We start from the raw sequence: 26,960 nt of genomic DNA, 5'->3' as shown, positions 1-26,960 counted from the left end.
TATATGACAAAAAGTTAAATGTTATCTGGACAATAAGTAATATTTCAGAGAAAAACTGAGCAAAAATTGATGTGATCAGTAAAGATTTAAGGAGATTTAATACCAGATGACCCTTGAAGGATGGATAAGAGTTGATAAAAGAGAGATCCATAGAGCATTTCATTTAGCAATGCACCCAAAAGCATAAAAGAGCATAACATGAGTGAGAAAAAAATGTAGACATGGGCCTAAGTCAAGTGGAACTTTCACAGTGGTGATAGTAGGAGGTAACATTGGAAAGACAGTGATACAGTGAGGCAGAGACCTGAATGGCAGTCTGGATTTTATCGTGGAGGTGATGAGTAGCCACTGGAGATTTTTGAGCGAAAGAATGGCATATGAATATTGCAGTATAGGAAGATAAATCTGACTTCAGTGTGAATAAGAAGGGGAGATAAGTATGAATAAGAAGCGGGGGATTGAAAGCAGAGAAACCTTCATTTGGGAAGCTATCCCAATCATCTAGGTGTGAAATGAGCTGAGCCCAAAGTAATGTTCTTACCGAAGTGATGGGAAGTAAAGAACAGATGTATGACCTAGCAGAGGAGTATCAGGACATGGTCAATATTACCATGAAACAATTAAGGAATGAAGGAGATAAAAGATTCAAGATGACTGTTAAGTTTAAAAGCCCTAGTAATGGTTACCAAAGGTAGGAAAGTCAGAAAAAGGATCCAGTTTTAATAAGTATTTGCTTTTTTAAAAAGCAAAAATATAAAACATGCCAATGTTTTTAGGTTAAAATTCCATCTATCTAAAGAATACAAAAGTTAATCTAGTATAAAAACAGTGATTGCATTCTGACATCACCCACAGAGTATCTTCCAGGAGCCACAGCCTAAACCTATTTCCTCTCCCTTAAAACCCCAAATAATTATAAACAACTTCATCATAAATACAACACTGAAAAATACAATGGATTTAATTAAGTGAAAATACAATTTCTCATATTATGGATTAATTTTAATAGATATTTCCCTAATATGGGATTCTTATTATAAAAATACTTACCAGTAAAACAAGTTGTAATTGGTATCAAAATGAACACCCGTGCCAAGATTCCAAGAGCAGAGTAAATATTGCCAGTTATAATATATGCAGTTCATATCCTGAACTTTAGTTTCCAAATCTCCTAAGGAATGAATGAACTGTGAATGCTTGAAAGGCACAGTGATGAGTCATTTGGGAAATCGCTGTACAATTCTTTTGCATTTCCTTTTACCTCTCCATTTAATTTAGCAATCAACACAATCAAGGATATTCCAAAAAGAAGGTGTTGAAAATCACTTCACTGTAAGTGGGGCATGCAAAATCAAAAACCTTTGAGAGCTCATTTACTAGTGTAAGTACTAGTGTAAGCATATATGCAAGTACTAAATTAATAATTCTAGAATGCTCTGAGCAGTTGAGCAAATGCTCACATGCATATTTATTAATATGACCCCAAAACTGGAAACTATATTAACCTAACAAGATTTAGGTTTTGCCAAATGTGTTTGCTAATTTAAAGGATTCAAAAAGGCCAGCCACCCACTCCTAAAAAGGATTCCTTTTGTGCCATACTCTCAACTGTACATGCAATCTCACATATAAGAGCTAAAGGACTTATTCCCTATATGGATTGTTCTAACAGTATTAAATATGAAAGGAAAGCTTTGTTTTAACCTTGAGGTGATGTCCAATAAGTAGCTTCTGACCATGAACTCTGAACTTCGGATCCATTTGTGCATTGCCCTTGCAGAAGTGTATGTATCTTTGCTTCAACACCTTTGTTAAGATCAAACCCATCTTTGTAATGTAGATTCTTAGTAATGATCGTCTGTTTGATAAAAACATGAGACAAAGTCAAGCTTAGAAACAGTGATGGCATCATAAACCACATTAATAAAGCTAATAAGTCATTAATACTCTGGAGAGTTCCCAATATCTAAGAAATTACTCATGATTATACAATACAATCAATGTCTCAGTTATATTTCTGGCAGAACTCACTTCTGTATATCATATCATTTGGTGAGATCATTTGACTCTTACATAGCAGTAAAAAAAAACCCAAAAAATTATGGAAGAGAAAAAAGGCTCTATGGTAGGATTTACATTATAACCTACTTGAAATCAAGAGATAACTTTTGCATACCATGCACATATTACATGGCAAATGACTTATCACCTTTCAAATATCATATGGATTCTTCAGGAATAATATAAAGTAAAATATTGGAGTTAACTGAAGAAAGTCAAATAAATTGTGAGCTCCTAGAGCAGCGTCCCCAACCTTTTTGGCTCCCAGGACCGGTTTTGTGGAAGAAAATTTTTCCTCAGACCAGGGTTGGGGGATGATTTCGGGATGATTCAAGTACATTACTTTCAAGCTCATCTCCTGCTCTGCAGCCTGGTTCCTAACAGGCCCAGACCAGTACTGGTCCTTGTCCCAGAGGTTGGGGACCCTCGTCCTAGAAGACTAAAATCATATATCATTTATCCTTGTATTCCTGTTCCCTAGCAGAGTGCTGGGAACAGACAGTTGCTAAATAAATGTTTCATTTGGATTACTCCTTGAGCCCTGGCCATTGTGGCTCAGTTAGTTGGGTGTCATTCTGCAAACCAAAAGGTCACGGGTTTTATTCCCAGTCAGAGCATGTGCCTGAATTGCGGGTTCAGTCCCTGGTCAGGGGCATGTAGGAAAACCAATCAATGTTTCTCACATCGATGTTTCTCTCTCTCTCTTTCTCCCTCCTTTCCCCTCTTTCTGGAATCAATGAGCATGTCCTTGGATCAGGATTAAAAAATAAAACATAATAAAAAATAAAAGAATTTCCCCTTGAAACTACCTAGCTAAATTAGGAGGGTAACAGAATTCTTGTACAACAAAAATCTTTGAATGAACACGCTTGCTGACTATGTAAATAGTTAATCCAATTTACTAAAATATATGCAGAGAACCATGCTGTGTTCCATGGAGTGAGTACAAAGATAAGTAAGGCTTGATTCCCACAGAGAAAAAAATCCATAGTCTAGTACCATACATAAGACCAAAATACAGGTATATAAGTAGCTATAAAATATGGTAAAATGTATAAGTACTCTTCAAGTTTATATTCCATGGGACCAAGTGTTTTGTTTGTTTTTTTCTACACTTCCAATAGTAGTCTTCATACTGGATGGGGTAAAAATAGATGTGACAGAAGCACATGAAAAAGCAGCAGCTATGACAGCTTGTTTTATCCTACTAATAGCTATGGAGAGACGGGAATTAGAGTGGACACTGACATCAAGAATCACAAGAAAACTCCTAATAATCACTGTGATACCACAACTGCATGCATTACTTACCTTCCAGTTTTCACTATCAATATTTCGGTATTTTAATTCATACTCTACTATGCACTCCTTACAATTATCCGGAAACAGTGGAGGTTGCCATTGCAAATAGAGATAACCTAAATATCCAGGATCCACTATCTCAAAATCTTGAGGAGGATTAACTGAAATAAAATAAAAATATTTTTCCTTGTTTTGTATATAATGACAAAAATTACTAAATCTAGATTACTTCCATATGTCCATCAACTGATGCATAGATAAATAAACTGTGGTACATTTATACAATGAACTATTATTCATCCATAAGAAGGAATGAAGTATTGATATATGCCACAACATGAAGAACCATGAAGACATAAAGACAGATGAAATAAGCCAGTACAAAAGACCACATATTGCATGGTTCCATTTACATAAAAGATCCAGACTAGGCAAATCCACTGAGACAGAAAACACTAGTGGTTGCCACGGGCTGGGGGAAGAAGAGAATGAGACCTGACTACTGAATGGATATGGGGTTTCTTTTTGGGGTGATGCAAATATTCTAGAATTTGATACTGGTGGGTGTTATACAACCTTGTGAATTTTTTAAAACCACTGAACAGTACACTTTAAAAGCAGTTTTTTGCTATGTAAATCACATCTAAATAAAGCAGTTAAAAAATTGGATTACTGCTATATAGTTATCCCCTTTTTAAGAAATCACATATGCAAAATGTGACTTTGCCTAGTGAGGTACTAAGTTTTCACAGAAACAAGAAATTCACATGGAGTTATCTCTGTGGTCATACAGATCATAATTTAGTCTAGTGTGGGAACACTCTATTACACTCTATTACAAATCTCTCTAATAGCAGGAACCAAACAGTCTTAATTCAGTGTTTACCATATCCATATAATATCATAGCACACACAAAAAAAGGGATAGAAAATATAAAATATAATTACTATGGCTAAAGGCCTTAAGAATCAGGGGATCAAGCAGATCGGCTTGGTCTAGTCTGGTTAATTAAATCCTAGTAAACTAAAGTTCAGAGCCATCCCTACAGTATGGCAAACCAGAGCCACTCTTTGGAAGGATTCAAGAAGTGGCAGGCAGCTGAATAGAGTGACATCAGGAAACAGCCTCTTTTATTCTGGGCAAAGAGGCAGTAGGAGGCAATGGCTCCTCCATCTGATCATTTAAAAAGCAATGAAAACAAACAAATATTCTATAAACTTTCCTACTAGCAAAGCTAGTAGTACTATACTACAACCCTCACGTTGCCTTCCTCCCGACAATTTCCTCTCATTTCTGCCCTGTTGTTCATTTAATACTTTATAACACTTACTAATATGAGGGTAAAAGAACCCACAGAAAGAAATTGTGGCACAAATAATAATTTGATGTAGGATCCTCATGTATCGGTAAAGAAGGTCTCCATTGGGGAAGAAATGACAATCTTGTTGTTTCAACTTTTATGGTTAGACATTTTTGTCAAGTGCATTGTTCTAATTACCTTCAGTTATAAGAAGAGTTCATGAGACATAATTTAATAATTATGTAATTAATTTTAAATTTTATGTTAAATCTCTGTATTTTTATTTATCTAATTGTCTTAAAAGTTGAGGATAGTAATTAAGGAAAATTTCAGTTAGTTGGGTATCAGGCTGTGATGTTTCAGATAATTAACATATTCATTAGAGAGGAGTATAGAAAATATTTAGAAAGGGTCTTTTAGTTTGTATTTTATCCCAAAAGATGTTAGTTATCATCAGTTACCTTATACATGGTACTGACTAATATGAACATATCTTTTGTGTATGGATTTCCTGAATTACTTCCAATAATAATCCATCTACTTGTCATGTACTTTATTTTAGGTCAAGTTGAAAACACAGTTAATATCCCTAATTTTCAAACTACCCCATTGTTGGTTTACCTTTAATCTCAGCGTTTGAAGACAAAGTAGAGCCAAATGCTGTGTAAATAACAATGGCATATAGGCATCTGATATCCAAATGAATGAAAGCCATCTCTCTAAAATTTAATACCTTGAAATGTCCACTCTAAAAAAAAATACAACATTTTAACTTGATCTTACTTAAAATAACCAAATGACTAAATGTAATTAAAAATACATTAGGGAACTCTCTGTGTGCTTTCTACTAAGACAGGAAAATTGTGCCCCACTGAACCATGAACAAAGAAAGAGTCAAGTCTGGAACCAATATAATTTGAAAGGGAGGATTATAGTCTCATGCTTCTCCTAAAAGTAAAAACAAAGCAAAACAAAACCAAAAAGCAGTATCCCTTCACCACCACCACCCCACCCCCACACTTTTGTAAACATCATGTAGCTGTGGCCAGGATGGGATGACTTAAATATCCTTCACCCTAAAGACTGAGCCAGACCCACCAGCGTGTTCTTACTGGTTTACAGCAGGGGATTATGACATCATTAGTCTCCATAGCACTCCTCTACCCTAGCAATGAAGAAAACATGCAGATAAATACACTCCTTTCTGAAATAAAAAGTATTTGAAAGTTCTCTGACTACTAAGAATGCTCAGAACCTACACCAAACCTCAGATAACTCAGAACTTTGTTCCATTTCTTCACAAATCTTAAATCATCATCTTCTACTCTCTTATCTGTTTCACTCTTCCCTGTGTTTTCTGTGTGGGTAAATGGCATCATCATCTTCTTAGATGCCCAAACCAGAAACCTCCCATCTAATCTCTCAATTATCACTACCACTTCCTAAATTGAGGATCTTTTCATGAAGGATCTCCTTATCTAGTGTTTCCTGACTCCAAACCATTCTCTACCACGTACAGCAAGAATAGCCTTTCTAGGGGAAAATCTGAACTTTTTAGCCCTTTCTTAAAATAGCACTTCACTGCCACAGAATACAATATAATCCTCTTTTTATCCTTAAAGAATACTAGTTTTACAATAAAAATTTAAAGGATTCATTTCTCCACATACTTGCTCAATAAAAAAGAAAAAAACAATCTCCTTGCACAATGAGAGTTGTGAAGTCACCTCACACTTGTCAGAATAGTTATCATCAATAAATCAACAAACAAGTGCTGGCAAGGATGTGGAGGAAAAAGAACCCTAGTGCATTGTAGGTGGGAATGCAGACTGGTGCAGCCACTGTGGAAAAGAGTACAGAACTTCCTTAAAAAATTGACGATGGAATTACTTTTTGACCCAGCAATCCCACTTCTGGGAATATATCCAAAGAAACCTGAAACACTAACTCAAAAGAATATATAAGCATCCTTATGTTCATTGAAGTGTTATTTACAATAGCCAAGATTTGGAAGCAGCCCAAGTGCCCATCAGTGGACAGGTAAACAAAAAAGCAGTGGTACATTTACATAATGGACTACTACTCAGCCATAAAAATGAAGGAAATCTTACCTTTTGTGACAGCATGGCTGGACCTGGAGAGCATTATGCTAAGTAAAATAAGCCAGTCAGAGAAAGACAAAAACCATATGATTTCACTCATTTGTGGAATTTAATAAGCAAAATAAATAAACAAAATGGAAACAGACTCATAGGTAGAGAACAGACTGACAGCTGTCAAAGGGGAAGATGGTTGGGGGGTTGGGTGAAAAAGTTGGAGGGATTAAACCAAAAAAAAAAAAAGCCTTCATAGACACAGACAATGGTATGGTGAATACCAGAAGGAAATGGGATTGGGGGAGATGGAAGAGAGTAAAGGGGGGATAAATGACTTAGGGTAGTGAACACACAATATAATATGAGATGATATTACCTATACAATTTTATTAACCAAAGTCATCCCAATAAATTCAGTTAAAAATACATGGACAATGGTGTGGAAATAGACTATGGAAGAAGGTGGTGGGCTAGGCAGAGGAGAGCAAAGGGGGGGAAATTAGTACAACTGTAATAGAACAACAATAAAAAATAAATTAAAAAATCAATAAGTAAATAAATAAAATTTTAAAAAAACACTCTCCTTTCAAAGAAAATTCACTACTTAGTCAAAGTTCTATGCTTGTCTTTGAATCTTTAATCCTGGAACCAACAATTTCACAGGAAGTTAAGGATTAAAGGTCACTTACCCAACATTCAGAGACAACCTTTCTTTTCTTCTATGTAAATTAATTGAGCATACAGACCCTCTTTCCCTGTTTCACTCTCTTTATCTTACCTGGTCAATCTGTAATATTCTAATGTTGGTAGCCATCAATTGCTACATAACAGAATCTTAGGATCAAACTGTTAGAGGCAGCTAGTATACTGGAGACAATGGTCATCCAATTCTTCTTTATATATTGAAAATAAAACTCAGACTTGTCCAAGATTACACAGTTAGTTAGTGACAAAGCTAGGAGAGGACAGAGATATGATTCCCAGTCCAATGCACTTCCGCCCTGCAACGCTGGATCCCGTACATTTGACTCAGGATTATGAAAGCTTGTCCTCTGGGGCTCCAATATTTGTCTTCCTTCAATTAGCTAACTGCACTGAATCAACATCATGCTATTTTGTATGCCTCATGAAATTATATGAGGATGCGATTTCTCTTACTGAGGTCCAATAAATCTCTCTTCTGAATTCCTCCCCACACACTGGTCAGACCATTGCTGCCTTCTAAAGCATCTGTAAGTAATGGACAGGTTTAGTCAAAATAAGATCACAGATCTTCCATAGAACTGCTCTCATAGATTGAGATAAACACACTAGTCACTTTTGGACCCAAGGCAATGGGTCTGACAAACAGAAATCCATTAATATTACCTATAAAGACTAAGACAATCAGGGTTCCCTTAAAATGCTTACAGACAGATCTTCAAGTTCTCTTTCCCCTAGCAATCTATCCTTAGATATTTTATACCCCTATGTCATGGATATCATAAACGTTAAGTAAAGAGTTAAAAATCACTTGCTTTTATTCTATTTATAAGCTACTGAAGTTTCACTGAAGCTATCAAGTGGTATTTCCTGGATCAGCCCAATGTATTTAAGCAAAAGCAGGCAATGGGATAGCCAACTTCCTGACTTATCTGTAAACCCATGAAAGAAGTTCCTGAATTATACCTAGACTCCCATCTAGACTTTCTTATCCAAATGAACACAAAGGCAATTATTTCCTTGGCTTCTGGGTTACCGAACTGTCACTAATGCAATGAGGTGCTTTATATATTTTTTTAATTCTCACCCCAGGATATGTTTATTATTTTGTAAAGAAAAGAAAGGAGGGGGAGAGAGAGATTAACATCTATATGAGAGAAAAACACCTATCAGTTGCCTCCCATACACACCCTAATTAGGCATCAAACCCACAACCTAGGTATATGCCCTGGACCAGGGATAGAACCCACAGCATTTTGGTGTATGGCACGATGAGTCAACTGACTGAGCCACCTGGCCAGCACTATATTCTTTATATGGTTACCAAAAAGGATGGAGTTTTCACAAGAAAGGTGTAGAGGGAAAGATATAAGGACAAAGGTAAGATGGGGAGTGGAAATGCAGATATATAAGATTTAAAACAGTTTGTGATGCACTCCCCACCCCCACCCACAGTTAACAAACACTTGCCTGGTCTAACTCTTTATTTTTGAAAATGAGGAAATACCCAGAAATGAAAGTGAGTTGTCCAAACTCACACAACTTACTGGTGGCAGATCTAGAACCGTAAAATACTCTCTTGAGCTCTTTCCTCTGACTCGCAAAAAAATTTTATTATGCAGCATCTGTCCTGTACCTATTTAACCAGAAACTTCTCCTCCAACCTTCCTCAACTTATTGTCACCAACCAAACCATCAACCCACAACAAAACTTCATCATCATGACATTTTTGGCAGAGTAATAATTCAATAAAGTTTCACTAAGCACATATTTTATGCCAGACACTATTCCAGCTAAACCTTGTCTAATATACAAGGTGCAAGTGACAACAGCCATAATATCTGCAATAATAATAATACTTCCTACTACTTATTCATCATTCACAGCAGCCCAAGTGTCCCAGGTGGGCACAGGTAACCAGGTTCTTGGTGATTGTGGACAAAAAATTGAACCAAACACACAGAGTTTATAGCAGAAAGCGAGAAAAAGCAGATTTATTAAGCCACACAGAACATGGGAGCAGGCTAACTCTGATCTGAGCAGAGCAGAGCAGATCAGAGAAGAGCCTAGAAGAGCCTAACAGCAGCAGCAGCAGCAGCTCCGAACTAAGGGTCTAGAGGACTTTTCTTCCTCTAGGGTGGGTCCCTCCATAATGCTAATTTATTATAGCAGGAGTCAGGTAGCATCTTCTGCACAGGTGCACTCCTGATTCACTAGGATTCAATGCTTTTCCAGAAAGCAGGAACTACCAGTCTTAGAAAAGGGTCTCTGCCCTTCATCCATGTTCTTTATCTTAGCCCTGGGGCACCTCTGGAGTTTCCTGCTTCCTGACTATCTCCTGCCTCACAAGTACTGCCCTGCACTAAGCACTTAATACACATTATCTCATGTAATACCCACAGTCAACCTTGGGTATATATACTCTTTTTATTCCCATTTTAAAGACCAGAAGCTGAGCCTTGGCTGGTGTGGCTCAGTGGATTGAACACCAGCCCGTGAACCAAAGGGTTGCTGGTTCAATTCCCAGTGTGGGGCACATGCCTGGGTGGCAGGCCAGGTCCCCAGTAGGGGGTGTGTGAGAGGCAACCACACATTGATGTTTCTCTCCCTCCCTTCCCCTCTCTAAAAATAAATAAATAAAATCTTTTTAAAAAAATAAAGACCAGAAGCTGAGACATAGAGAAATTGAACAATTTCCTACAAGTCACACAGACCATACATAAATGGTGAAATTTAGATTTGAATCCAGATAGTCTCCTGCCAGAGCCCTTGAAGACAACCACTATACTAGGCATTTTCCATACCTGAGATCAATATGGAAAGCAGCTTCCGGTTTCTACTCACTCAGTTTCACCTAATACTATTGCTTAGACATTTTCCCACTGAGACAGACACTCCTTTGGAATGGCAAGCCTAAAGCTATTTCCTGTTTTCAGCCTTACTTCCCTACCTCTTCAAAGCCATGCTGCATAATTGCCTTCTAAGAGTTGGCTGAGATAATCCTTGCATTACTGGAGAAACTCCAGGTACTTACCAATAGTATGATTTCTCAAGAAATAGGTTATCATAGGCAATTATCACAGGCCCTCTTTTTTTCTCCTCTCTATTGTAGAGACATTAAATATAACCTCTAGTAGTTCCCTTCCTGTCTGAGAATCAAGAACACTGAAAAAAATTAGATAGGTGATCCAAAAACAGCCAGTGGCCTAGATACAGACTCCACAAGTCACAAGATAGGTGAGGTTATAGGTGTGGCTAAAAGCCAACTAAAGCAAATTTAGAATCACAGCAAGGTGTTATAAAGTTTACAGGACTCATCAATATTTGGATAAACTAACAGATATACATCTAAAGAACTTGTTATAATAAAAGGCACAATGTTATAAGTATCAACCTGAATTTCAGCCTTGTCTCAACCATTAATGTGCTTAGAGGAAAATTGTAATTCAATTCCTAACTATAAAACTAAGGTTATCAACACAGCCCGGGAGATTTGTGTTGAAGATTAAACGAGATAATATATGTGAAAGTGCAATGAAAATAATAAATTGTTCTATATGCTTGGAAGGGGTTTGCTTCTGAGCTCCTAGCTACTAAACAAAAACTTGAAAATAACTTGTTCCAACCTACTCATTTGCCCCTTACTAATTCAGCAGAATTAACCTGACAGTTGATAACTAGGCACCTAATAATTAAACTCCAACTTCTACCACCTTGTTGTTCCATTATCTGCCTTTAGTGCTCTTTGTCCTAATAAAAAATAATTTTTTACATTTCTTTATTTTTTAATTTGTTGCATTTACTGAAATCTTCAGGGGTGTAATGTTGGTATTGCATATTTACAATCAGTAAAATGGGGGTTTAAAGGAGTGATGTGGCTCATACAAGATCCCACAGCTGGTATAATCTTTACTGAAAGGGAAGTTAAAAAAAGAAAGGGAAAGAAAAATGTTGTAAGGCTAATAATCTAGTCACCCACATAATATGATTTCGTAGAAAAGTTTCTCTTCTACCTTGACAAAGGAAAAACAAAGATTCTTCCAACGTACCAGAAATGACCACACGTTTTTGTTTTGTTTATGAAAGGAGTAACAAAGTCACAGAGACAAATAATTATGTGTTAGAAAATGAGGAGTGGACCTTTTCAATGTTATTGAAGTGGCTTCTAAAAAAATCACCTAGCCCTGACCGGTGTGGCTTGATTGGATGTCATACTGCAAACCGAAAGGTTGACAGTTTGATTCTCAGTCAGGGCACATGCCTGGGTTGCAGATTTGGTCCTCAATCGGGGCACTGTGAGAGGCAAGCTATCGATGTTTCTCTTGCACATTCATGTTTCTCTCCTTATCTTTCTCCCTCCCTTCTCCTCTCTCTAAAAATAAATAAATAAAGTCTTTTAAAATTTTTTAAAAACACTTAAAAGAAGTATGAGCATATTATTTATACTTCTTTTAGGTTTTTTTTTAAATTTAGGTTATTTTGGGGAATTAAAAAGTCAGTGTTAGAAAGGTTGACACTTTCCATTCATGTTATTTAAAATATCAAAAAATATCAGCCAAAGAGTTTGGAATAGGGCTTAAGGAAAAGGAAAATGGGAAAATAAAGAAGTAGAACTTGAGGATAAAAAAAAATGTAGTGTGATTACAAAGGCTTAAATGTTGTCTGTGGGTGAAATGATAAATTTATATGACCTTACATGAGAAGGCACTGATCTGACCTAATCTGAGTTCTAGCACTAAGTTTGCCAGGGATTTAGAAAATAATGAAAATAGGGCCTATAGTATATTACACTCTTACCAGGTGTCAATCTCTGTGCCAGTAGCTTGATATGGACAGCTCGTTTAAGTTTCATCAACACTGATAGTTATTATTTTTTAGATTTTTATTTATTTATTTTTAGACAGAGGGGAAAGGAGGAAGAGAGGGAGAGAAATGTTGATGTGTGAGAGAAACATCAATCAGCTACCTCTCACATGTCCCCAACGGGTACCTGGTCTGCAACCCAGGCATGTGCCCTGACCACGAATTGAACCTGTGACCTTTCAGTTTGCAGGCTGGTGCTCAATCTACTGAGCCACACCAGCCACGCCTATAGTTACTATTATTATTATCCCAGTATTTTTTTAAAGATTTTATTTATTTTTAGAGAGGGTAAGGGAGGGAGAGAGGGAGAGAAACATCAATGCTCACTTGCTGCTCACACACCCCTTACTGGGGACCTGGCCCACAGCCCAGGCATGTCCCCTGACTGGGAATCAAGCCAGCGACCCTTTGGTTCATAGGCCTGCACTCAATCCACTGAGCCATACCAGCCAGGGCTATTATCTAATTATTGTAACTGAGTAGGTTGAGGCTCAAAAGGGTTAAATAAATTACTCAAGGTCATAAAACTTGAGCAAGAAAAGATGTTTATATCTGATTCTAAAAACTCTGGTCATTTAACATATAATACTGTCTTTCAACTAATGTTACTTTAGTGAAGCTCAGTTTCATCTCACATAATTATCCCTGGGATATCATTATGTTTCTTCAGTCTGCTGTGTATCCATCCACTGTTTCAGGATGTGACTCAAAAGACCTAGCTTCCTGAATAACTAATCTGACTTCAAAGAGACCATCCAACATATACAAATGTATATAAAGACCTCGTTGAGAATGACCATGGCTCAGCATCATAATCAACACCTATGGAACCTGCCAGATCTTAAAGTTGAACAGCATGCTGAGATCAATACATGACGCAATAATAGTACAATCAGCCTATGAACTGCTGGTGAGTCAATTCTAATTTAGATAATAAGTAGCAAATGTTATATCTTGCAGTAGAGTATTTTATAAAGAATGATAAAGTTGCCCTGACTGGTGTGGTTCAATTGGTTGGGTGACATTCCACGAAGTGAAAGGTTGCCGGTTCAGTTCCTGGGTTTCGGGTTTGGTCCCTGTGGTCGGGGTGCATATGAGAAACGACCAATGGATGTTCTCTCCCACATCAATGTTTCCCTCCCTCTGTTTCTCCTCCCTTCCCCTCTTTTTAAAAATAAATAAATAAATAAATATTTTTTAAAACAATGATGAAGATGACGGTGTATTTCCAAACACAAAAATACTTTGAATTAAATAGATTCATCATGCTCACCATGAACCAAGTGGTGTAAGCCATTAGCCACCAAAATACACAAAGAAGTTAGGAATATATTGAATGATAGAAACCACTGTAGACAAATGGAATACTGGTAGGATCTCTTTTAAACAGATATCACTTTAACATCCTATTTTGTATAACATGGTTATATTTGTGTCCCTGCCAACATTACATGCTAATATTTTCATCGATATTTATGAAATGTGTTCAATACTTCTTTCAAGACATAAGTAGTCATCTTATTCTCTAATTCTTTTTTTAGATGTTTTCCTGTATGACATCCCGAATTCATCCAGTTAACAAATTTCCTGAAGCAACATCAAAGCTAGAGAATTCAGTTTTGAACTGCTATAGTAACTGCCAGGTTGACAGTGTTAATTCACAAAGCATTTTATGCATTTCAGAATCTGTTTCTAACCTGAGCAGATGAGAGTTTTCTTAGTTTATAATGTCATCCAACATATCAGCAACAGGCTTTTACAGCCCTTTAAAAAATCCCCCCATGTTGCCCTGACAGGTATGGCTGAGTGAATTGAGTATCTCACTGCAAACCAAAAGTTCAGCTGGTTAATTCTCAGTCAGAGCACAAGCCTGGGTCTCAAGGTCCCCGTTTAAGATCTTGAGAGAGGCAACCAATCGATGTTTCTCTCACACATGAATGTTTCTCTCCCTCTCTTTGTCCCTTCCCTCCCTTCTCCTCTCTCTAATAATAAATAAAATATTTTTAAAAATAAAAAATCCCCTAAGGTCATTAATTTCTTAACACAGGTCAAATTATTAATAAATAATTATGTGTGCCTTACATTCTATTCAAATGCAGTCACAGCTGGAAAGCAACACAGTATCTTGAAAGTCTCCAGTCTCCACTGCTCTGGAACTAGCAAAACAATTTTTTATGATCAACAACCTTCTCCCCACTCCCAGATGCTCTCAAATACTTGTTAGCAAGCAAACACTGTGTACCCAAAACATGCACTTCATGTAACAACTTTGAAAGTAAAAAAGAGAATGTGCCTCACTGCCTCCATACTAAATCAGAACAGAATACAAAATGTAAAAAAAAAAGAAAAGAAATTCAGCTTTTATATTGCTTCAAGGCTATTCTACTAGTATATTCTTTCATGTCCATAAGATATAGATTATAAATACATGGAAATGTGGTATTATATCATATATAGTACTATCAGTTATGGAAAAGAATACTAACAAAAGCATGTAAATATTTCTATCCAGTATTCATTATTCAAAAATTAATTTTGGAAACTTACTACATGCCAGGCACTGTTCCAGGCACGAGGGGTACAGCAGTGAACAAGACAAAGAACCTGCCCTCTTGGAATTAATTTTTTGATGAGAGAAACAGACAAACATATCAGACAATTATAAGTTCTATAAAGAAAAATAAAGCAGGAGAATATGAAAGAAAGTAATGGGACTCATTTTAGATAAGGTGGCCAGGGAATGCCTTTCTGAGAAAGAGGCATAAAGGACCTCAGTGAAGTGAGGGAATGAGCCAGGTAAAAATACAGGGGAAGAATTTTCCAGATAGAAAGAATAGCACTTTCACAAGCCCTGAGGTGAGAAGCAGTTTAGTAGTCTTAGAAACAGCAAGACCAGTACAATAGGAAACAGAAAAGTTTAGATGATCTCATAGGCACAGGGTAAGCCACATGCCTACTTATTTTACCATTTACTTTTAGTAAAATGAGAAGCAATTAGACAGTTGTGAGTTGTGAGCTGAGTGACATGATGTAACTTACATTTTAAAAGGCTACTCAATTAGAAGGAGAAGGAAGAAGCAGTAATCCAGGATAGAGGTGGAGGTGATTTGGACCAAGATGATAGCAGTGGAGATGCTGATAAGATTTACTGAAAGACTGAGTGTGGACTATCAGAGGATGATGCCTCTATTTTTTGTCACGGGCAAGTGGATAATTATTTATATGGCCCAGAGATGATGGATGAGAGTTCAGTTTGGATGGTTCAGTATTAGCTGCCTGACTAAACATCCAAGGAGAAAAGATTAATAGGTAGTTAGATATTTGACTCTGGTGATTAGGGGAAAGACCAGAGCCGTGGATATATATTTGCCCATCATCAGCATATAGATAGCATTTAAAGCCACAGGATCAATTGAAGCTCCTTAGGGTATAGTAGAAATGAGATTAAAAAATAAAAGAAAAAAAAGGAAGACCAGGGATTGAGATCTAGGACCCTTCAATATAGAGAGGTCAAACAGATGAGGTACCAATAAACAAGACTAAAGAGAAGCCAGGAAGGTAAGAGGAAAGCCCATAGTTTGCGGTGTACTAGAAACCAAGTGGAGAAAATGTTTCAAGGACAGAGTGATAGACAATGTAAAAAACTCTTGACAGGTCCAACAAGAAGAAGCCTGAGAATGGCCTAATGGATTTAGCAAAATGGAGATAATTGGTGAAGTTGAAAAGAGAATAAATGAAATGTTTGGAACAAAACTCAGATTAAAGTGGGTTCAGTAAAGAGTGGAAGGAGAGACTTCTGGTCAAGATGGAGGCATGGGTAGACACACTTCACCTCCTCATGCAACCACAAAGAGAATTCAAACTAACCTCAAAGTGAGTAACACCCAGAACTGCCAGAAAACTGAACTGTATAGAAGTCTAACAACCAAGGATTTAAAAAAGCCACGCTCATCCAGATGGGTAGGAGAAGCAGAGACATGGAGTTGGAGAGGAGAGGCAAAGAGATGCAGTGTGGCGTGGAGAGGCTGCAGTGGCTGTGGAATGGGCAGTCCCACATTCACTTGTGGTGGATAAAAATCAGGAGGGAAACCTTAAGTGAGCAATCCTAGCCCCAAGACAGACTGCACACCCCAGGGTTCTAGCACAGGGAAGATAAAGCCCCATAACTTGTGGCTGTAAAAACCAGTGGGGTTTGGGGAAGCCAAAGAAAGTGTCAGTTTCTTAGGAGAGCCCATTTAAAGGGCCCACACAGACTAAAAACATATGCAAACCCAACTACTCTGGGATATAACACCAGGGCAAGAGCTAGAAGGGCGCTAGTCGTATATGGGAGGTGGGTGAAGTGACTGAAAAAGGGCAAGTGCTGGGTAATCCTCCAGAAACCAGGCAGTGGCACTGTCCCCTCTCCAACACCTCCCCCCCATACAGGGCCACAAAGCAGTGAACTGGGTTGCCCTGTCCTGACGAATACCTAAGCCTCCATCCCATAAAACTTAACAGGTGTGCTGAGGCAGGGAGTCAAAACGACTTTACCTAATACACAGAAATAAACACAGGGAGACTGCTAAATCAAGGAGACAAAGAAATATGGACCAAATTAAAGAAAAGAAGAAAACCCCAGAAAAACAACTTAAACAAAACAGAGATAGGCAACCTATCAGATACAGAGTTCAAAACACTGATGGTCAGGATGCTCATAGAACTCATTAAGTACAGCAACAACATAAAGGAAGAAATGAAGTTTACACTAAGTGAAATAAAGAAAAATCCACAGGGAACCAACAGTGAAGGGAAGGAAGCTAGGGTTCAAATCAATGATTTGGAAAATAAGGAAGGAATACACATTCAACCAGAACAGAAAAGAGAAACAAGAATTCAAAAAAATAAGGATAGACTTAGGAACCTCTTGGTCAACTTTAAATGTACCAACATCCAAATCATAGGGGTGCCAGAAGGAGAAGAGGAAGAGCAAGAAATTGAAACCTTATTTGAAAAAAATAATGAAAGAAAACTTCCTTAATTTGGTGAAGGAAATAGACATACAAGTCCAGGAAACACAGAGAGTCCCGAACAAGTTGGACCCAAAGAGGACAACACCAAGACGCATCATAATTAAAATGCCAAAGGTTAAACATAGAGAATCTTAAGAGCAGCAAGAGAAAAGCAGAGAGTCACCTACAAATGAGTTCCCATAAGACTCAGTTGATTTCTAAAAGGAAACTTTGCAGGCAAGAAAGGACTGGCAAGAAGTATTCAAAGTGATAAAAAGCAAGGGCCTACATCTTTATTTTCTATGTGCAATCTAAAATTTCATTTTTTTCTTCTAAATTTGTTTTCTACAACAAAAGTCTTCAGAAACAACTTTATATTTTTATAAGGTAACTTTAAAATTTGGTTGTTAGGCTAAGAACATGATTAAAGATTTTAACTGAGAAGCATCAGAAATTTTGGTTCTAGTCTCAATTTCAAAATTCATAATAGGAACATATGGCCTTTATTATATTTTGAAAACTTTGAAACTGAGGGTTCAAACAATATAACTGAAAATATTCTTAAGGGGTTCCTTCTAGTAAGTACATATCTCTAGGCAAGGGGATTTGTATTCTGGCTTAGATAAACAGCTGTTTTGAAACTAAGGCTGGAGAGTAGCTATTTTGTCACTTTAGGCTCTTACTGTTGTCTTCTTCTCCCTCATGCCCCCCCTCTTTCTGGACCCCTCCTTTTCTTCTCTCTACCATTTTATCCATTTTCTCCATCTTTTCCTCTCTTTTACTGATGTTTCTCTTTTCCATTAAGTGGAAATTAATATATTTTTGAATGACTGTCTACCTTATATTAAAAATAAAGGAGCATTCTCTCTTCTCAATACATTTTTGTTACTTCTTTGCCTTCAGAATATTTTCCATGCTCTACTTGAGGATTAAACCAGTTTTGTAATCTTGTAAGCTTACTTTTTAAAAGTGCTTATGACAAGCAAAGTTATATTTTTACTTGAATGTGGACAAAGCTTTATTGTTTTTCAGTGGACTGATTATCCTTCATAAAAATGAATTTTGTGCTTTATGAGGACTGGTTCTTTATAATCATCTGCTTAAAACCTCTAAATCCACTTCATAATCTTAAGTGGCAAGTCTGCCTACTCATCTATTTTCTCACAGTGTTGATAGCTGCTTTTAAGCCTGGGTTATACAAATGTCTCCTAAGTAGCTTCAGAGTCATCTCACCAAAATAGAACCGCAGAGTCTCTATTTTTATAACTAAGCCTTTGATTGCTGTATAAGTGCTGACATGGTCATAGGCATCCATACAAATCTTCATTTCACAGACATTTCCTGAACACCAATTTTGCACTCAAGGCTACAGATACAAAAACAATCAAGAAATATTGCTCCTTGCCCTGAAGTCTATTGAAAAAGCAGACAAAAAATACGTACTTACTACACACCCATTAAAATGGCCAAAATCTGGAACACTGACAGCAAATGATGGTGAGGATGTGTAACAACAGGAACTCTCATAATTTGCTGGTGGGAATGCAAAATGGTACTAACACTTTGGAACACACTTTGGAGATTTCTTACTAAACTATATTCTTACTATATGATCCAGCAGTCATGCTCCTTGATATTTACCCAATGGAGCTGAAAACTAATGTCCACAAAAAGCCTGCACGTGGATGTTTACAACAGTTTTATTCATAATGGCCAAAACTTAGAAATAACCAAGATGTCTTTCAGGAGGTGAGTGGATAAGTAACCATGGTACATCTAGACAACAGAATGTCATTCAGGGCTAAAAAGAAATGAGCTATCAAGCTGGGAAAAGACATGGAGGAACTTTAAATGCAAATTGCTACATGAAAGAAGCTAATATAAAAAGGCTACACACTGTACGATTCCAACTGTATGACATTCTGTGAAAGGCACAACTACGGAGAGAGTAAAAACATTAGGGGTTGCCTGGGGCTGGACAAGCAGGAGAGAAGAATAAGCAGGGCATAGAGGATTTTTAGGGCAATGAAAATACTCTGCATGACACTATAATCACGGGTATGTGTCATTATACATGTTTCTAAACCCATAGAATGTATAGCATCATGTGCGGACCCTATGAACCCTAAGAGTAAACTATGGATTTTAGGTGATTATGATGTGGAAATGAAAATTCATCAACAGTAACAAATGTATCACTCCGGTGGGAGATGTTGATAATGGGGAGGCTATGCATATGTGGAGGCAAGCATGTATGGAAAACTTCTGTACCTTCCTTTCAATTTTGCTATGAACCTAAAAGTGCTCTGAAAATTAGTCTTTAAAAATTAAGTTATGTAAACTTACAGTTAAATAAATTATAATATAAGCAAAATTATTTAAAAGGGTGAACTTTTTCTCAGACTACTCATAGGAATGTGAGTTGCTACAATCCTTTTTGGACATGGTACAGCTGAGATTACTAGCTGTCCCCTAATATTCATTCTTTTCTACTTCAGTAGTAATGGAATGCCCCAAGTTTTAGCCAGGCACATGGCCACTCAAAATGAAGATTATTTCTGAATAGACTTTCAGCCATATATGGTATCCCATTAAGTTCTGGCCAAAGACATGTAAAGGGAACTGTTATCTTCAATCTCTGGGTTATGATTTTAAAAAGAGAATGGACCTTTTTCCGCCATCCCCTTTCTCTTTTCTCCATCTTGCTACTTAGAATTTGGTCTTAATAGTGAGCCACCTTTGACCAAGCAATTAACCAGATGAGGGAAACACCCCAGGCAGGGCAGAACAACAAGTTCTGAGTAGCCCACAGCCCTTGTCCTCCTTCAGTAAAATTGCATACTCTTCATGCAGCCGGGGATTAGCTACTTCCTGACTGCATGAAAAGTATGCAATTAGATTCTCAGGCATCTGAGAGCAAAGCAAGCCACTTTGTTATTTAAGCAAAACTTGTAACCTAATTATAGGAGTGTTTAGCATTATATATCAAAATCCTTTAAAAGTTCATAAACTTTTAATCCCAAATTTCCAACTGATCAAAAATTATGTACTTATACAGTCTAATCCCTCATTTACTGCATAGCCTTTGAGTCAGAAGCTCACTCCAGAGAAGGGCAACATTTAAGCTATGTAGCACTTCCCTGGGCTAAAGTCTCTTGACCAGATACCTGCAGCAGGGGGGGCAGGGGGGAGATTTACTAAAGTACTCCACTTGCAAACATTATAACCACAAAATGCTGAAGTACAAATTTTCACAGTGACAAAATACAATGTGACAATAATTCAATGTCCTCCTTTGAAGCCTTCAAAGTCTTTACTGTTGTAAACAAGAGGATGTTAGTGCTGGAGGACCCTCTGGCTTTCTGGAGGTTTTGCTCATATGAGCTGCTTTTGGTACCACAGCACTTCTTCCACCATCATGAGCTGCTGCCACAGTTTTCTGAATGATTTTTTGATGGTGTACTCACACACCTTTGATCCTATGCTGTTCCACATGTTCCAGATGTTGCCAACTCATCCTACATGCTTTGGTTATTATCAGAATGCCCTGGAGTTCAAGTTTTTTTTCTCAGTAAATCAGTACTAATTTATTATCAACAATGTACACTGTTCTTCCTGAAAAACTGCTAGATAAATGAGATAGTTGATTGCATAATTAGAGATTAATCACTGCTGGCTGAGCAAAGTTAAACTTGCCTAGGGAAAAGAGAACTACTTGTAGTAGAATCATACCTGTAAAGCATGTCTTTGTATTCCTTTCAATGAGTATCCATGGGAAGATTAGAACAACCAATACCTCCTACCTTCCAACCTTGATTTAGTCCTTGGAAGTGGGTGGGATGATTTTCAGGAGCTCCTATGCCCTTCTGATTTCCTTGATTATTACTACCAAAAAACAATGAGACATATGTATGAATGTACACACACACAAACACATACTTGGATTCCACCCTCTATTACTGTGGCTTCCATGCCAATGAGTAGTTAGAATTTAAAATTACATATTTATCATTGAGGTTATTAAAATAATATCCATCACTTTTGATTAATTGTAAGGCCTATGAGAACAGGAGCTGCTTCTGCTTTAGTGTTAGCATAATACTTATCACATAGTATGTGAATGTTGGTGACTGAATGAATGAACTGTTATGTCTTTAAGAGTGTGAACTAGTTACATATTTCCATAGATCCCCTCATTTTGGAAAGCTGACAGGCTCCACATCCAAAACAAATTTGCCAGCTCAATCATGTTACCTCAATAGTTCCACAACATCATCCATCAAAGGATTCTTCTCAGTATTTTTAAGCTACGGGAATAACAGACTTGTACTAACCAAAGCAAGTCATGGAAAGGAAATAGATCTTTCATGGAACAGTGATAAATTCTGCTTATGCAGATTATCTTAATATGTCCAGATAATCTTTCAGTACATGATTTCAAAACACCGATAGACAGTGTAATTCAGTTTTCTGTTTCAAAGAACATGAATACACATGGAGATTATGAATAGTCCAAACATTAGTACAACTTATCATCATCTACCTTTTCTCTATTTCCAGTATCAAATGGTAGTATGACTTCCCAAAGAATGTCTTAAAAACAGAAATGGAGGAGTTATCCTAGATTATTTTGTTCCTATTTATTTGCAATCACCACTTCATACACACACACAACATCAGAAGTATTGCATTCCCCAAATACCTTTGGGATTCATCCATATCACTCCATCTCCATTGCCATGACCCTAATCCTACCCATCACCATCTGTTGGCTGATCAACTACAATGACCTAGTGATGCATTTCCACCTGACAATAAGTCAGATTCAGGACAGTTTTTATGCTGTAGTCAGTATGACCTTCTCAAAACACAAACATGTCCATTCAAACTCCTTCACAAGCTTCCCCCTGCTCTACAGAATAGTTTATAATAACAGCTTACAAATCAATGTGCTCATGGCATGCCAGTACTTTTATAAGCACTTGGCTGTATTAATTCATTTAATCATCACATTATGAGATGGATACTTATGTCATCCCATTTTACCAATAAGGAAACTGCGCACAGAGAAGTTAAATGATTATGCCAGGGTCTCATAGCTAGTAAGTGGTGGAGTCAGATTCAAAACCAGGCAAGTGTCATTTCAGAGTCTATGCCTTAACTTCTATGATGTAATTGCATCTCAGAATATTTCGCATGGCAACCAACAGTTTTAATTATCTGGACCTTACCCACATGTTTAGTCTTATCTTCTTCCTATAAATCTTGATAAGTATGGTCTTGTTCTATTTCTAAGCTTTTGCCAAGCAGATAACCTAATACTAATCCTGCTTCACCTAGTCCCGTCCTTGATTACTTAGTCATTGAGATTATGTCAGGTAGCACTTTCTTCTAAGCTTTCTGTACTCCATTTCCCAGGCTGGATTTTGTGAGTCTCCTCTGTATTATCTACAAGCTTGAAAAAGGAGGATGTGGTGGAAAGTAAGAGAAGAACTGAAATGTGTCTGTTTTACTTGGAAATAAGAATAATTGACGACTTCGGTAAAGGCAGTTATATGTGTGAACCACTGTTTATTAAAGCTTGATTGTATACGTTGTCCAGGTCTTGGTTGTACAGGAAAGGGTCAAGAAAAGGTGGTATTTATTTCCATTGTTGACAAAAGAACTCAGAGAGGGGAAGAGGTTAAAAATACAGAAAAGAAAAGGGATAATTATGTACAGAGATCTCTTAAAAAGCAAGAGAATGGCATGGAACCTAAAACAAAGGTGAGGCGATTGAACTTGGACTGATAGAGGGCACGTTTTTTTTTTCTCTAAAACAAAACAAAAACATGGATGAAGATGCAAATCAATGCATGTATAAAAGATGGTGAAGTGGGTGGATCAGAGACATACCTGATGGATTCTATTTTCTGTGTAAAAGAGGAAGCAAATACACCTCCTGAGAATAAATGTATAGTAGCTGAATGGGAGGCTTAAAAAGAGAGAAAGCCTGCAACAGCCACCAAAGAAGGTGTAACAGAGCTGAAGGAAATCCAGAAGAACCTGAGTATGGACATGTAGAAGGATGACCTGGTTAGCACCTACTCATTTTTCAGATATTAACACAGATATCACTTGCTCAGTGAAGCTAAAGGAAGCCTCTCTTACATGCTATTAGATCGCTGATTCTCTTTCCTTTAAAGATTTATAATGGTTTTAATCTCATATTAATTTGTAGAATTATCTGATTAATTTCTACTTCATTAAGACTATAAACTAAGTGAGGTCAAGGGTCGTATTTTTTTTTGCTGACATTATTACCAATGTCCACTATTTCTTACCCTTTGCCCACCTTCACCCAGCTCACTGTTGTATCATTTAACCATTAGTTTCCATCTTTAAAATGTGAAGAACATTAAACTTTATTTATATGACTAGGATGTGGATATAGTTACATTATCACAAGCTAGAATTAAAAAGATAAAAAAGCAGGAACTTCAAATTATTCACTATTATATCCCTAGTACCCATCACAGTTTATGGCACATAGTATATGCTCAATAAATAACTGGGTGAATGAAACTGATATGGCAGGACACAAATCTTCTGACTTCTATTCCAGTGTTTTTCCTACCCTACCAGAACTACCCATACAAGTTGCTCAATATATCGTAGTTATTATAAGGTTTTTGCGTATGCATTTCTATCTGCTTGACTCAAGAAGAAAATGAAGCTCTGAGAAGTTAAGTATTATGTGCAAGTTAAACAACTAGGACATGGTGTAATCAGAATTCAATTCCAGGTCTTCTTGGTTCCACAGTATGAACTCTTTCTCCAATTGCACTCTTCCTGCTAAAGTATTAAGTGATAAAAGATGTAATATATGAACCCTCCCAAGGATGTGTGCATTTGAAAGTCCTCCCAAGCTCCCCAATTGCAAAGACAAACAAAATAATTATTTTAGTGGAAAAATCTCAGGCAAAGTGACTGTGACAAGTCAATGAGGATAGTTTTTGTGGGCAGGCACTGGTCAACTGCCTCCCAAATCATGCTATGTAGGCACCTATTGAACTATTCTATGACCATGCACATTATCTATCTCCCCAGCTAAAGTTTTGATTTCACAAAGAATGGAAGATATAATTCCAAAGAGCTTATCTCAGCATGGCCTACACATGACACTGGAAGCAGCACGGAATAATGGAAAGAGCATGAATGTTGTGGCCATAAAGGTCAGAGCAAGACAATTCAGCTCTGCCCTACCTGGTCTGACTCAGTGGATTGAGTGCCAGACTGCAAACCAAATGGTCGCTGGTTTGATTCCCAGTCAGGACACACACCTGGGTTGCAGGCCAGGTCCACAGTTGGGGGCACATGACAGGCAACCACACATTGATGTTTCTCTCCCCCTCTCTCTCTCTTCCTTCCCCTCTCTCTAAAAATAAATAAATAAAATCTTTTTAAAAAGGAACAATTCCACTCTGTATACCTCAACTTTCTCATCTAACAAATTAAGGAAATAATACTTAAGGTTTAGGAAATGATTAAATGAGATAGCACATATAAAATGTCTGCAGCATAGTGGGCATATAATTCAAGTGTTGTTAGTTGCCTTCCACTTCCCCCATATCCAGAAGTCACCTCCTATTGATGCTTTGAAGACACCCTGAAAAATACATAGAAAGGAACAAGCAACCCACCCGACCCCTGACTCCTCCAAGTTGTAGTGAAACACAAGTGATATTTCTCTCATTTTCAAAAAGTACCCTGAAAGCTGTTTTTCATTTGCAGGAGAGACCTTAGCATTAAAAGAAAAAATGAAAAGAATCCAATAGTTTCTCTGCCTCTTTTTTATTTAATCCTGCTGTTTAAATAATCATTTCTAACATTTTTATTGCCTTTCACAACATTAGGCAGAGTCAGGATATCTCATTTATTTCCCAAGTTAATAAATTAAGATGCAGAGGGGCAGGATGTCCATCCCAAGGTCACAGGGCCATATGGGGGAAGGCTATAACTGAAAACCACACTGATTACTTCTTAGTTTATTATTCTGTAATAATACGAATAACAACAAAAACAACAACAATTCCATGCACTTAAGTCTTGAGCTCCCTAAAACATTCTATATTTTAACAAAATTTTTAAATAGAAAACAGCTGATAAATCCCCTATATTCATGTCATGGGTTTCATATACATTTATACATATTAAAAATGACAGTTAATCTGTAAGCATCCAAAGTCAATGCAATGTGTAAAAGTGGTATGTTTTTCAGTGTTAGGTATGTGTTAACTATGTATTCTTTCAGAGGAAAATAAGTGCCAAATGCGTAAGATGCTACTTCATTTCACAGCAAAAGCAGTGAAAATTAAAATTTTTATTTTTATGACCATACTATATATGTAACCATAATATACAAATAAATGAAATCACCACATGTAGAGGACCATATCCTTCCTCTATAGGCATGCATGTCTATAAATTCAATCAAGACACCATATAAAGATAAATTAAATCATTCAATTTAGAGGAGCTCTATGGTTATTTATGAGCTTAAGAGAGGAAAGGTACTGCAAAGTGGAGGTTTTCATTTGTACAAAATAAAATCTCATAGAAAGTAATGTCAGAAAATCTTAACTCTAAAATGCAACTATTCTTGCTATTTCCATAAGACCAGGTTTGCTTATAAGATGTATGATTTTTACAGGAAATAGAAGTGAGTAAGGAAACAACAGTAAGAATTAAAAGCTGTTTTGGCCAGGTAGTTCAACTGGTTAGTGCATAGTCCCAATACACCAATGTTGTGGTTTTGATCTTCAGTCAGGACTCATGCAAGAATCAAGCAATGAATGTGAAAATAAGTGGAACAAAAATCAGTGTTCTCTCTCTCTCTCTCTCTCTCCCCTCCCTTCCTCATTCTCTCTAAAATCAAAAAGCAAATTTTTTAAAAAAGACAGCTGGTCATTAAGAAATAAATTTCAAAAAGTGTTAAAAGCAATAGTGTTATTTATGCTAATCATCCAACACCTATAAATTAGCTTCATGCAAAAAAAGCACTATTTCCCCAAAATTAATATTATACCAAGTTAAACAAACAATTTTTTGCCACAAAAATATTTATGAGCCTGTTTTAAAGGTGAAGAAAGTGAAATGAATAATTATTCACAAGTTACCTCTCTCACACTCCTTCCCCCAAATTTAAGTTCCAGACTTACTGTAAGCAAATAATGTGTCCAGTTATAATAAAATCTTCTGTAATACCAATGAAATATGTCTCAATGAACAGCTTCTTAAACTTCATAAATTTTAAGTGACCTTAGAATTGAAGTCTTTAATGTAGGAGGAGCTTTACTTCATCCACCAAAATTACCAACTGTCATGAGAAAATTTGCATTCAAAGCAGGTCAGTATCCAAGGCTACATTTGTCAAAAGATTCAGAGGAAACCACAAAGTTCATCTGAGTTATTTTCTTTCCCTTTTAATTAGTTCCTGATAGGCATTTCAGTATTCCAATGTTATTTTGCTATGTTACTCATCACGCTGGGAATTAAAAGATAATCCAAAGATTACCAGGTCTATGTTGTTTATTCCTGCACTATCCAAAGTACTTCACTGTCTTGAGTTGCAAATATCTTTAAGTATGAAAAGTCATAAATG

The 26,960-nt window shown here is 36.9% G+C and overlaps 1 protein-coding gene across 1 annotated transcript in view; it reads right to left on the bottom strand.

Moving 5' to 3' along the window:
- The window catches only part of IL13RA2 (interleukin 13 receptor subunit alpha 2), a 36,760-nt gene extending 10,211 nt beyond the window's left edge, over positions 1-26,549 (bottom strand). The window contains exons 1-5 of the mRNA XM_054580407.1: positions 26,518-26,549; positions 5,286-5,412; positions 3,373-3,524; positions 1,705-1,858; positions 1,051-1,171 (exon numbers count right to left, since the gene is read on the bottom strand). Of these exons, the coding sequence (XP_054436382.1) occupies positions 1,051-1,171; positions 1,705-1,858; positions 3,373-3,524; positions 5,286-5,379 (521 nt within the window). The 5' untranslated portion in view covers positions 5,380-5,412; positions 26,518-26,549. The remainder of the gene's footprint in view (positions 1-1,050; positions 1,172-1,704; positions 1,859-3,372; positions 3,525-5,285; positions 5,413-26,517) is intronic.
- Positions 26,550-26,960: the final 411 nt, after the last annotated feature.

Source organism: Pteronotus mesoamericanus, unplaced genomic scaffold (genome assembly GCF_021234165.1).
Source record: "Pteronotus mesoamericanus isolate MK-2021 breed Mesoamerican mustached bat unplaced genomic scaffold, CSHL_Meso_final contig_58, whole genome shotgun sequence".
Taxonomy (NCBI): Eukaryota; Metazoa; Chordata; class Mammalia; order Chiroptera; family Mormoopidae; genus Pteronotus; species Pteronotus mesoamericanus.
Note: the sequence above shows the minus strand (reverse complement) of the source record. Positions and strands in the feature narration are given on the sequence as shown.